The sequence below is a fragment of the Pleurodeles waltl genome, chromosome 5 (genome assembly GCF_031143425.1).
Source record: "Pleurodeles waltl isolate 20211129_DDA chromosome 5, aPleWal1.hap1.20221129, whole genome shotgun sequence".
Lineage (NCBI taxonomy): Eukaryota > Metazoa > Chordata > Amphibia > Caudata > Salamandridae > Pleurodeles > Pleurodeles waltl.
Window position 1 is genome coordinate 754,190,011 of NC_090444.1, and position 14,085 is coordinate 754,204,095.

Sequence of the window (14,085 nt, forward strand, 5' to 3'; positions counted from 1 at the left end):
TGTCAACAACTGCTACCAGTGCAGAAAAGATCGCTGCTAGCAAGACAAAGACAACTGCATTATCCAGTGCTGTAAAAAATGTTTTTAAAAATCTGAAATCTGATAGGTAGGATGCTTGAATTACGGCAATTATTCTGGGCCACGTTCCAGTCCACCATTTACAAATTCCTGACCAAGGAAAATTGCTGACGTTTGTAAATTTTGAAAGATGCATACAGCACTTCGGGAGGTTGTACAGAACATAGACTAATAAATGGAGTATCGTAATAAATGATTAACACAAGCCCAAGAGAGAAAAGTGGGGCGGGGTTGGGGGTGTCGGCAAAAAAAAAGACATGGGAAGAAGTAAGTGAAAGGGACATAAGAGAGAGCGATAGTAGGGAGGGTACAAGAGAGGAAGAGAGAAATGAAAGTGGGATTCCCCAGAGGGTGGCAGACGGTGAAAGAAGGAACGATTGAGAGACACTGGTCGAGGGAAGAATGGTGTAATGGTGAGAGAGAAGGAGAGAGGGAGGTTTACAGAGAGAAGGAAAAATGAAAATGGGTGACAGGGCGAGAGAGAGGATTTTAAGAGGCGGGGTTTCAAAAGTGCAGAAGACCGAGAACCAATAGGCTGTGTTAGGAAGTACAAAAAGCAAATCTATATGTCAACTATTCCAGTTTATGATCTGTCAAAATATATATAAATCGCAATGGTCATTCGTGGTTTGTGAAACAGCACACTTGCTTTCGTGGGACGTATTTCACAACGTTTGTTGCGCACCTGAATTGAACGAAAGTGCACAAAGAAAACACTTTGCGCATCTAAATTCTACCTACGATTCACCGAAGCAAGATTGGTTGGGTATGGATGCGTGAAACGCACACGTTTAGCGGATTTCCCACATTCATGCGGTTAGAGCAGGGGTGAGTTCCTGGTTGGGACAACCTCTAAAAGTAGGTAAAAACCCACAAACTTGAATATGTACGGGTATACACATATGGTGTATAGTCATTTGTAGAGTGCAAGCCTTGCTATAAGCAACACTGCACTGAACAATAGCGGGGCCCCTGGCTTATGATTCAGGATTACTAATAAGCAGCCTGTTCGTGGGTGCTAAACCAGAAGTTGTAATGTTCTCTCAAGACGAGGGCCTTCAGTTCATTTCTGGATTGGCGCAGTTCTGATGTTTACGGGGACGGTGTTCAGGGTTCTTGGAAGACAGCTAGAGAAAGTATCTCTTCTACTTTTTTTTATTACCGATTTTTCTTTCCAGACTGGGGATTTCGAAATATAACTCTTGGATGATTCCCCGCTCTAGATACACATGTACGTCTCCTTCTGCCTTCGTTGTCATTTATGTGTCCTCGAATAACTGTGGCTGATTACTTGAACTATTCCAGCATTATTAGTAAATCTCTAAAAATTCAGGAACCAACACCGAACACAGGAGCAATTGTAAATGTACACGTTTTTAACTTTGTAGAATATGGTGCTGCTAATCAGCACTAGCATGAGTTACTTTGTGGGTGTAAATCGAATTTATATTGACTGTCTAGAATCACTCTTTGGGTATTCTGTTTTTGCATATGTAAATATAGTGGGGGGGGGGGGTTATAGCTGCCCCTACCTTGAACACTTTTCCATGCTCCTCTACAATAAGGCCATGCATGAACAATCCCCACGGACCCCAAGATACACACGCGCAGCTGAAAGTCATGCCCTAGTCTCAGACCATTTACAAATTCATCAACCCTTTTTAATTTATGAACTACTGTCATTTTGCGAGTGCGAAATATATTTTTTATGGCTGCTTGTGTATTAGTGATCAGAAAAAAACCTTTTCGAATTGGCTCAGAAGAGTGGAACATTAAGAACTCAAACCACTGACTCAAACTGAAGATTTAGACCCATTGTATCCAAAAAATGTTAGTAAATGAAAAACACGTGACTTTGTGCTATTTAGGTGACTACCCTGTTCCTGCACCCACACTGGCACCAGGCAACATGTGTCTCTGGTTCCGTGCCACCTACATCAATGTAAGGCGGACTTTCATATCTGACCCAGACAGGACATTAGTGCCAGCTGCGTGTCTGTATGGGCAGGTAAATCTTCAGATTTCTTTCATTGTGGATAGGAATATTGTCGGGAAATCACATGCATGAAAATGATTCACAGAACAGCACCGAGCAGCAGCAAAAACCAGAGAGTCTGTCGAGGTACCGACCACTAAGTCCCCCTTCACCGTTCACACACCTCTGGCCCCTCGAGGCCACCCGCGAGCACCACTGTGCTCCAGAGCGAAAAGTTAAGTAATCGACTCTTAAAGAGAAAAAAATGCAAAAGGAAAGAAAACAAAAGAACTAAGAAAAAAAGTGCATCTGGTGTTTCTCCAAAAGACCAGTCGAGCCTGAAGTGATGTTTAAACCAGTGTCGTTGCACTATAACAGCCCCTGGACCCCCGCCAGCACCTTTGTAATACACATTATTAGCTGGGATGCAAAGTACTTAAAGTTAGAAGGGGCGAGGGAGGAAGTACAGCCCGTGCTCTGCTCACACCGCACTCTCTCGTATCCTCCCCTTGCCAGGAACAGACTGAATACCTGTGCGGCGCGATAGGCAGTGCGTTTTCAGCGCGAGCTCATGCCAGCGTGTGCTCTTCTTCCGGCAGGTTCAACAAGTGCTGAGCCCTCGCCAGCCATGCCGCTCGCCTGCCGCCAATAGCCAGAACATGCCCCTCCACAGCAAGACGCCTGGAGTCGCCCTGCTTCACCAGATCCAAGCCACTGAACTGGAGACCCGCGGCAGGCCACCGCTCAAGCTCCCCTTGGACAGATCCCTCGGTGAGATGTACGTGGAGAACAGCAGGACGGGCATTTTCAGCTACCCGGAGGGCACCACATACGAGTTTGCGGCGGCTGCTGCCCCGATTTACAGCTCTGCCAGCCTAAGCTATGCCGCCAGTTCGGACTCCTTTGGGTCCAGCAGCCTGGGTGGGCTTCACTCGTTGAACAGCGTGCCCCCCAGCCCAGTGGTGTTCCTCCAGACGGCCCCCCAGCTCTCACCTTTCATTCACCACCACGGGCAGCAGGTACCCTATTACCTGGACAGTGATCAGGGGGCGTTCGGGGCGAGAGAAGCCGCCCCTCCTGCGTTCTACAGGTAAGAGAAGGTTGTCGGTGTACCTACGCCGCAAGAAAAGCGTTGTATGCATTTGTATTTCTGTCAAAGCATGTGTGCGGCAGTGTATTCTTAACCGTCCAGTGTCTTAGAAAGTTAAACATGTGATCGCCTCAGAAAGTTACACAGAAGTCATAGCTGGGTATGTGGCTCAGTGATCAAGCGCGTGCAGCTGACATGGTCATCAGCTGGTCAACAGTTTGAGACTTGGGAAGGACAGTTCACTTTACCACACATCCAAACTTACGAACTGAGCATCATCAAACTGGGTAATAGTCACATCCGCTCTTTACAGCGATTAGAAACGCAAGAAATAGGGTATGAAGAACTACGAAAAACAGATATATATCAATGCTTTGATTTGTTTGCTTCTGACTTTTAGTTCTTGTTTGGAAGGTCACGGTGCCCTGATGTTGCTTCACCAGGGAGGTGGCGCTCATCAAAGTTTGAAAATCTAATCAATGCTTTTAGTACGTCAGCTCAGGGAGAACTGTTCCCGGAATAAGAATGAATGGAAAAGCCAAATCAGAAACGGAAAATAAGAGTAATGGGAAGGGAAGAGTTAAAGAAAGTCATCGGCAGTAAATCTAGTTACATTTGGAAAGGTCAGGTAACTTATCTGGCGCTGTGAGGCCCAAGGTTCTGTTCGCTGGCTTTTTGTGCTGCGATGCAGGACCCTCTTGTCAGGAACGGCGTGTTCCTCCTAATCAAACATCCTTGAGCACTGAAATTGTGACTGTGCTGCAGAGTGCACCGCAAGCCACTGTCAGAAACAGCTTGTTTCACAGGGCACTTTCAACAGAGCCGAGTTTGCAGCAGTACTTTTCTAACAGGTGGATGAGGGACTGGGGGTTTGCTAAAACCATTACGCCGATCACTATCAGGTTGTCTCGGGTCCATTGTAAGGGACGGGAGATGCACTTCTCGTGTACTCGATGCACTGAAATTCTTACACGAAATGCACATTTTAGAGCACAGAGGAAATACGGGCTTTTGATGGGTTCACGAGAGTTCAGTGTCCTGGACATCCTTTCTTATTGCCTCAAAAGATTAAATATGTGGGGTGTCGTGAACTGGCGGACGAATAAGGTCTCAACATAGCATCTAGCAGTAGAAGGGTCAGTCTTTGTACCTGACCTGGCTACCATCACCGGATTGACTATGCTCAAATCGTTACTTTCTAAAGTGCTTCAATTAACGGGACTCTTCGTAATTCTGAATCGAGTCTTCCTTCTAGGTGCTAGTGTTAATTGCCGTTTGTTTAGCGCACAATTTGCTTTAAGTAGGTTCTGCCAGGCCTTTCAGTGCTTCGCTGTGATGGTGAGGTGGGATGAGCATGTGTATGAGCATCTTCAGGGAATGGCATGAGTTGGTTCTAAGAGTGTATATAGGACAGACTTATTTTACCTGTACGAGGGACAGAATGCCACAGGACATGTTTATGCTTCATTTATATTAGTGCATCACAAAACACCGAAAAGGCATTGCCTTTGGCGCATCGCTGAAACATAAAATGGCGGGGTGGGGTGATTCACGCATCTTAAATTCTTGCACTAGACAGTTTGAATCAGGCCAAAACATTTTTTTCTGGATCACACTCCCGACGCTTGCGCTTTTGACCATGACAGTGTGTTGGTCTTCTTTCTTATGGTCACCACTGACGTTGCTGCGCGTTTGTCTGTGAAATGCAAATATTTTCCGGCCTTTCTGAGAACTTTCAGCTAAACGATTAGGTCGATGCTGGCACGTTACCCAATTATCATTGGCCTTTGTCTTATCTGCCACTGAAAAATAAACCGCTGAGTCTGCATTGGCAGGGGAGGATACCATGAACCTGTGATCACAGGCATACAGTGCTGTTAAAAGTGGTGTCTACCAAAGGAGAACGAAGCGACCCAGCACCAGCAGTGCTTGCCACCGCTAACGGTGTATCCCTTTAATATATGATGCAACGTGTTACCAGGCACTTAAGTCTGATGTGCGTCACATTACTATTTGCACAGAGCTGGGGGCTGGGGTTGCAGGGGTTATTTCTGTCACTAGTGACTAAAATGTGCCTTAATGTGGGAGCATGCCCGAAAAGGTATAATTAAGACTAGTTGTGCCCAGAAATGTACAGAAACCTTAACCCTAACACTATATTGGAGACCTAGCACAAGAGGTCTGGCCTACGGTTTCCAGTTAGCTGCCATTGCCGAGTTAGCTGCTAGGAAGCACCTGTGTATTAGAAAAAATGAAAAAACTTGCATCCCCCCTCAAGTACACCCCCCACCCATGGACACCGCAGAATCAGCATGGCGTGTTGTCCGGACGTGCACTTGCCAGGTCCGGGGCATGTGTCAGACGTGCATGTTCCGTCATGTCAAGCTCTCCCATAGCTTGCAATGTATCTACAGTCAGCCTCACACTGTCTCTGCATGTTAAGTTTGGAGCATTAGTGTACGTGAGAGTCGAATATATGCACACACAATGGTATTTATGCCAGTTTGTTCGCATTTGAGATGGAAGGCCAGAGAAGAAACACCGACTGCAGTGATCATCCTCTTTTGTTAGTCTGTAGTTTTAAAAACTCGTGCAGTTTTCTATTGTCTTTTCTTTCGCGTGCTCCATCGAAGTTCCAAGGTGTATTCAAGGGCCTTGTGAGCAGCCTCACGCTACCCATACAGTTAATAAATATTAAATATAGTCTAAATGTGCACAGTAATCCGAAAATACAGTGTTTCTTTTTTACAGGCGACCTCAGAACGCTTTAGTGGCTTCTTTGATGGAGTAAAGATTAAGATGTAAAAAAGAACAAAAATATTATCTAGAGGGACTTTCGAACATTTTTTTCATTGCTCCCTTTGGAGACTCCAACACGAAAATACTTTAGTTTATAACACAATGATGACACTGATGTCGGGCTTCAGAATGTATAATTTAGGTAAAAGTCGGTGCCGTTTTGAGTGCATTCCAAAACTTTGTGAATGATAAAAATGGCGCTTATAAAGTTTGAGTGGTGCCCATGACCCCATCTCCAAAAAATTGCTACGAGCATTTAATGGAAATGGCTGTTGTGCTAAGGTACTGAGATGTGGAGTCCATGTGAGCATAAACACACTCTCTAAAAAGTCTGCATGGTGGAAGGGAGAATGCGCTCCCCGCTTCACGTGGTGTTGGTATTTCCGCTATGTGAGGAACCTCTATCTCTGAGGCCTGAGAGGCGGGGCAAAAATTCCTAAGATTAAAGGAAATGTTGGAAATTCCTCCTCTGCAGTTCAGAAAGCTACTGTTGTTCACTCTGTCACTGGGTGGTTGCAAACATAGAAGGATGTAGGGGCTACCAGCATTTCTGCAACCATAGGCCTTGCCTGGGTGTTTGAGCTTCAGTTTGTGGCTTTGCACTCCCCTCCTCCCCAATATTGTCCAGGCAAAGATGTTCCAAATTGCTGGTCTGCATGTTGGAATCTCACACAGCCACTACAATCAAGGGATCCCAAAACAGCATACCAGCAGTACTTCGGAGATCTGTCAAACTAGCAGTGCAACCATGAGTGTAGGGCCTTCAAGTAAGTTGGACCCTGCTTAATCAGAGTTGGGCTTATCCGGTGCATTGTCTTTCTTGAGTCATGGAGTTAACCCTACTAGGGCAGTGATTCTTTACTGTGGTCTGGAGAACCCTGGGGGTCAGTGAAGCCTACTCAGGGAGTGTGCAACTACTTAAAAAATAAATATTACACACATATTAATAAAGTATATAAAGAAGCAAAATGTACAATTGGAATTTTTAAAATATCCAGTAAATCTGAGGAAATTTGAAATTTGAGGATAAAATGTAAGTCAGTATCTGCAGATTGATTCTTGGGAGTAGTGCAAGTGCATGAAACAAAACATAATATGTACAATGACGGACCTCAGTTGAATTTAGAAAAGTTCTAACCTTCCCATTAAAAAGAACATTTAGTTTTTTCAAATATTTGTTTGTGAATTAAATATTTAATTGTTAGCATATTTGTTTGATGGATGCCTGTTTCTGTGTTTTCTATGTATTGTTTTGCATTCAAATTATCAAAAAAATGCTGAAGAGAGGTAATTACTCAGTGGAGGTCCAAAATTCCAATAATGATTCAATGGGGGTCTTGAGTTCTAGTAGTTATTAAGTAGGGTGCAATGGTGCCTGTGTTATGGGGATGATTGCTTTTGTGCAAAAAGGGACACCTACCTGTTTAAAAACAATCACAAGATGTGTTTTCCTCACATAGAAAGAGGAATACAGATATTTCTCCCCGTTGCGTGATTCTTAAACCACCCTTAAGGTGGCATAGGAATCTGACGCATTCCCAGGCTTGTAAATCTGGGAATGCGTCAGATTCCTTTGGGTTGCATGGGTGTTGCGAGGGAACACCCTAAGCAACACCTATGGAACGCCGCTTTCTCGCAGTGTTATACGTGAAAGGTGTCCGTATTTACAAGGCAATGAAATGCCACGCAAGGTGGCTTTGCGTGGTCTTGTACATATGGGCTGGCACTCTGCGCTACCGGAGTGTCAACAAAATGACATTCTGGTGGTGCAGTGTGCCACTAAGGCATCATAAATGAGGCCCAACATTTCTTATTGGCAGCGCTGGCCAAAGACTGCATACTAGTATACAAATTAAAAAGAAAGAAAAGGCTATATTGTCTGGTGGTTACATTGATTCAAACCGCAGCTTGTCCACTTGACCAAATTGTGAACTCCTTACCCAGGGCAAAAGTCAACGGTATAGACAGATACATGGCATCTACCCACTATTTTCAAAGGTTTGACACCCTCCACCCTGCAAGAAGTGAGACTCACTGAAATATAATGAACATTACCTGGTGTAATTTGATGATACCGGAACACATCCAGCAGCTCCTGCACTTTGTCTGCTTTCGTTTTGAGCAACAACGTGCAGGCGGCAAAGGGGCTTTCATGTTTCAGACTCCAGCTAGGCCCATAGCAAAGGCCAAATTTAAGGGACCATCAGGCCTCCTTTTCTTCCACTACTTGATTGGGAGCTTTCTGATCCTGGCACCTAGATGCAAATACAAAGAAGGGAAAACAAAGACATGCAGCTTGTCGCTGTCACTTCACAAATATTTAAAAGAGCCATGCTTTTTACGGTGTTCAATAACTGTATACAAGAGATATGAATGCACTGTGAGAATGTTAGATGTGTTGGTCTGTTCCAGTATTTACATAAATTACAATTTAACTACTATCTTGTTTCATTTCTTTTATAGTGCTAGTCACTCCAGTGGAGGGTGTCAGAGCACTTTACATCACACATACACATTATATATTGTCAATAAATCTTATACATGTGTAAATCAATGTACAAGATGTGTTACATAAGACGGTGAGGCTTATAAGGTGAAGGAGTCACATTTCTTTCATAGCTCACTGTGCTAAACTAGAAGGATTACAATATATGAACTGCAAGTAACAAAAGTATCTCTGTGTTACCCATCTACATAAAATACAAATCTGCCATCTGCATGTTAGATCATCTCCTTTGCAGGAGACAACATTAACCCTCTAGGCTACTTCGATTCACAGCTGGTACTAGAGAAAACACAGATCTTTCCAGTAAATGCGTTATCCCAAAAATGTATCTTTCCATTATTTGTGTTCCCTGGGACTTACTGGGCACACAAAGATCACTGCAGCAGGTGCCTTAACCCCATAAGATATTTTAAAATGCAGACTTTGCAACCAATTAAGCAGAATAGATTTACTGCTATGTTTCTCCTTGGTGCCAATTTCTTTGGGGCAGAGCTTTTAAAAAACGAATGCATAACCTGAGGGCCACATTTTGTGTAGGGATTGTGTCATGTTTTTAGCACAACCCACACACAAAATCTAATCTGTTAAATCTCACAATGAGCTCAAATGTCCTCATGATAGACCTGCGAAAAATTATTTGTTTCTTTTTTCCCACTAGCATAACATGCTCCATCCCGAAAGACAACTGAAGTATATATCATTTTACCATGTTTGTAGATTCATAAACGTGTGTATACTTAAAATACATACACATTCTGTGATATTTATCATCTGTCATTGTGTCAGTTGTCCCTTTAAATGTGTTTATGCCCTAACAATAATTTATAAAGTCATATCTCAGATGCTAAAATCAAAGTCCTGTACCTATGTTCATAGACAAACTATTGTTTTTCCCTGGGCAGGACCGACATTTCTTTCACTCTGGCACTATCCTGGCGGGCTGGGGCTATACCTTGCTGCTTTCAGAACTTAATGGACAGCCAACACTCCGTGGCATAACGCAAAATGAGGAAAACCGACGCTTGATGTGGGGAGGGTCCCCTCAGTTACCCGTATATCACAGACTGATCTCACCGACATTCATTGCCCCCCACCTACCCCCTTTCGGCGCAGCAGGGGCCTGGTTTACTCCCACTTCCAACACCCAACCATGAACTTCCGCCCTCTGTTCTAGCATTCTAGTCGCTGTCCTGAGTATCCCTCGGTTATTTGCCGCACACTGGCCCGGGAAAAGGCCCACATTCTGTTGTGTTTTTTTTTTCATTTTTTCAAACTCATGTTATCAGCGTGCAGCGCATGCCGGCTCTCCCCTCCCGTAGGACTCCTGCGCAGCCGCGGCGGCCTTGACGTTATGACCAACGCCGTATGTAATTCGGTTTTTCGAGGGAAGAAGACAAAACACCACGTCTCCTTGAAGCCAGAGCGGCGCGAAAAAACAACAAAAGTTGGAAATGGTGCCGAAGAGGGTGATCTAATATTAGAGTCTGGTCTAGCGTCTCCCAGAATTTTTATCTGTGCTATTTTGACACACACAACTAGACCAGCGGCTCGAGATTTTGCTCTGTTAGTAATGCCGTTGTAAATCATGTTAGGAACCAGTAAAATACGTGCACGTTGAAAGTTGGAATCCAGCTGGACTGGAAAAGAACATCCTGGGCCGCTCTCCCAGCATTGCCTAACTGTAACTAACTACAAAACCAACATGCAAGGACCACAATGAACCTCAGGACGAGTAACCTGCCAAGAAAACTTGGTCCCAGTTAGATATTTTAATAAAAGAGATCACTGCTCTGCATGATGTGTTTCTTTCAAATGTAAATTAATGTTTTAATCTCACTTCATTCCTCTGCAGCTCCCTCTCTCCGTTTCTCTCTACCTGTGTATTCTTCTTTCTTCACTCATTCCCTTCTACACCTCCTTATCCATCCATCCATCCATTCATCCATCCAGCCTTCCTTCCTTTCCCCACACCATGCCAACTCGTTTTTCTTCATTCTGCCTTTTCTCTTTTTCTCTTTCTTCTTTGTTTTTTCCTTCTTACTAGGGGAGTTGATTTTTCACCTAATTTTACATTGCTATGAATCAGTGCTTAATTTGTTAATAAAAACGTCTCGGTGCCCAAAGCCCTCCTCTTAAACACGCGGCTGCTGCATTTAAATGTGTGAACACGGAATACTGAGGCAGCGTAACCCTGAAGCCATCTCCGGCCTCTTCAATCCATTTAAAGCCACTCCCTGCCCCTTCAGCTGACTCTAGCAGCTTTCTGCTTTCTACCATAGTGACGCTTTTTCCTTTTCCCCTTAATTCATCTTTCCCAAATGTGTCTTTTGCTCGCAGCAAATGCTTGAGGCAGGAGAATAAGGCTCGCCCCTCAAAAATAAGTGCTGGTGCTCAGCACCGGAAACACCAAGCACAAATTAAGCACTGCTATGAATTCACGATGCCAGCATTCCATCAGATAAAATGTGTTTGTCACATTTGTAACCTAGAGGGTTTGGAGAGAGGCCTTCCACAGTTTATGTGGTGCCACCTCCCACCCTGAAATTCTGACGATATCATGATAAAACATAACATAACACATAACATAAAGTCTTGAAACAAACATTTTCAAGAATATTATTGCCTCTACTCTTCAGAGCTCTTTCACTGGGGGCTGGGGGCCCAGAAAGGCACTTAGATGCAAGATCTGATATTATCGAAGGTCTGACTCCCCAATCTTACTTGAATGAAGGAACATTATATGAACGTCCAGCAGGTAATATGTAGCAGGCCCGATAAAGACTCGCAAGCTCTGAAGGAGGCAATAGTCAATAGGCAGAGATAGTCGGCAAAGGTAAACAACAATTCTACCTCCTCAGCACTTTGCTAGTCATTTTGCATCCATTAGGAAAATAAATCTGAGCAGAAGAATGTAGTTGTAAAGCAACAGAGCTGAAGCCGTGGAACTAAATAAGACAGCTGAATATAGATGAAGCACACCCATTGGATGTTTTAAGGACTAAATGGCAAGACAAGACCAACACCCTCTCCAGACTAAGCCCGCAAGTTGTGGTGAGGCACCTCAGGACATAAACCTTGCATGACCACACTTGAATTTAGTTTTAGACAGACTTCCACAAGGGAATGCAAGATCAGTTGGAAAACTGAAACACCCAAGAGGGCAAGACATCAGATGTGAAGGCATTGATGGAAGCAGACCTTACTATCTAAGAGGGTGCCGTTGTTGCTTCTAAAAATGAAAATGTGATTGAAAAAATGATAAAGGAATTGACTGTTAAGGGGCGTCAAGAAAAAAGAGAGGAACATTGTATTTTGGTAAAATCTCATCACAAGATTATCTGAATCAGTTTCTCCCTATACAGGCCAAGCTACATTCTAACACCTACTATAGCACTGTAGTCCGTCTGTTTCAACGTATCACCCCCTTCTAAATCCAGGTCCTTCAGATTTGACCTACGCATTTAACTTATGTATATATTGCAGATCCAACAGTTATAAGTTACTTTAAGAATGTATTGTTCAATAAAGAACACAGGTTGCTTTATCTTTTACACTGAATATATGTTTTTACTTGAAAAAAAATCTGCCTCAAAAACGTATTAAAACAAACAAAAATATTTCTGTAATGTTAAGGAGGTATAATCATTTGCATTATGGTGTACCCCACACCCTTTAAATCACCATAGTTTCAGCTGTACTAATACTTTACGGTACTCTCTTGCATTTAGGCTTATTACCTGCACATCGAATCCATAGCACATACCCTTGCCTACAACCTGAGCACTTCCTCCTTCCTGCAGTCACTATTTTCCAAATTTGAATCATGAGATTTAATATTTGATTGAATAACTCTGCACAAGTTAATTGAATTTCATTGAGTTAAATAAGGTTAATTAAATGGTAAAGTTGAATCAAGGTTGTGCTGTTTTTAGTGTTTATTTGTTGTGGAATTCTGTTGTTTCCCAAACCTTTAGAAACAAGTGCTTGGAGCTGTTTAATCAGCTGCCTAATCCCCAAAACAGAAAAAAGAGTTTTCAGTGTTTACAAAACATGTTGTTTTTTTGCAATGATTGTTATAATATCTATATATATATATAATAATTTAAAGGAGAAGTAATGCAGGGTATGTAGTGCCTTCCGGTTGGTAGTGTGTACAATGGACTTATGTTAGAACTTGCTAAGCATAGAAAGTCTGAGTATTGCACTCTCACTCACGTCTCCTTACCTTCTCTCACATGTCATTACCTCTCTGCCAGGACTCTGATTTGAACGGCTATTAATCTATTAAACATAAGTTAAAAAAGTAGGAGTGCTGTATTCAAATGTTTTTATAACACACACCTTTGGGACTCAGTTGGGGGGTCACTCGCCAACTCCTTACTGTATATCATGACATTGTGGGACATATGTATACTCCGTTTGCGCTGAATTAGCATAATTGTTTTTACGCAAATTCAGCGCAAACTTAATTCCAAATTTATATTTTAGCATCAAAATAATTGAGTTAAAGTCATTTTATTGGATGCGTGAAACCACCTTGTGTCAATGAGATGCAAGGTAAGTGTTCCCGCCCCAAAAAATGACTCAAAGCCCCTAGCGCCTTATTTATCCTCCCTTGCAAAAATGGTGCACGGGTGGGAGACAGGCCTAAATAATGGCGCTAAGCCTGCTTAGCGCCATTATTTATCGCCTGGGTCAGAGCAGGCATTGGGGGGCCTGTGGGCCCATTTCCATGGTCGAACACCATGGAAAGGGCCCACAGGTGCCCACCTCAAGCCCCAGGAACACCCCCACCCACATCAGAGGAACACCAGAGAATGGGGACCCAATGCCAGGTACGTAGGGTAAGTATAGGTAAGTAAAATACAAGTGCAATTGGGGGCCCTGAAATCGTCCCCCCTCCATGGCTCTGGGTGCAATGGCCATGCCCAGGGGACACTAGTCCTCTGTGATGGCCATTGGGATGGTGGGCAAGTCATGTGATATGGATGGTTGAGCGTCAGGAAATGACCTAGGCTTGTTAGAGGCATTTTTTTTGCCGTCATTTAGCATCATTGGTTGACTCAACCTCCATCTCTTCTAACGCCAATCCCACCTAGCTAACGTCTTTTTTTTTTTGGTTAGCCCACACTTAGCGTCAGCTTGTGGGGTTCAATAAATTTGGCACCAGGCTGGCGAACTGGAATGACGCAAGCTGGCGCTATACTTTTTGACGCAAAACTGCATTTGTGCAGTTCTTCTGGATCTTCTGGATAATGGTCCCAACAGTGTCAGTGTCCCCCACCTGGCATAGAGAACACAGATGATGCCCCCAAAAGTCTTAGTGGAAATAGGCAACGGCCTCAATAGTCTCAGTAGCTCCCTCTGGGCATACAGGGGCCTCAGACACAGATGACAGCTTTAATGAGATCAGTGACATTAGGTGTTAGAAATGGGGTCTTAAGTTGGCAGTATGTTATACCCTATCCAAGTAGCGCCCCTCAGTCTAGTCAGGGTAAGAGAGTCACACACCTAAGATAACCCCTGTTCACCCCCTTGGTAGCTTGGCACACAAAGTCAGACTTATCTCAGAGGCAATGTATAGAGTATTTGCACAAACACATACAGTAACACAGTGAAAACACCACAAAAGGACTC

The 14,085-nt window shown here is 43.6% G+C and overlaps 1 protein-coding gene across 1 annotated transcript in view; it reads left to right on the plus strand.

Moving 5' to 3' along the window:
- Positions 1-2,497: 2,497 nt before the first annotated feature.
- Positions 2,498-14,085, plus strand: part of ESR1 (estrogen receptor 1) — a 1,426,508-nt gene continuing 1,414,920 nt past the window's right edge. The window contains exon 1 of the mRNA XM_069234719.1: positions 2,498-3,143. Coding sequence (XP_069090820.1) covers positions 2,713-3,143 — 431 coding nt within the window. The 5' untranslated portion in view covers positions 2,498-2,712. The remainder of the gene's footprint in view (positions 3,144-14,085) is intronic.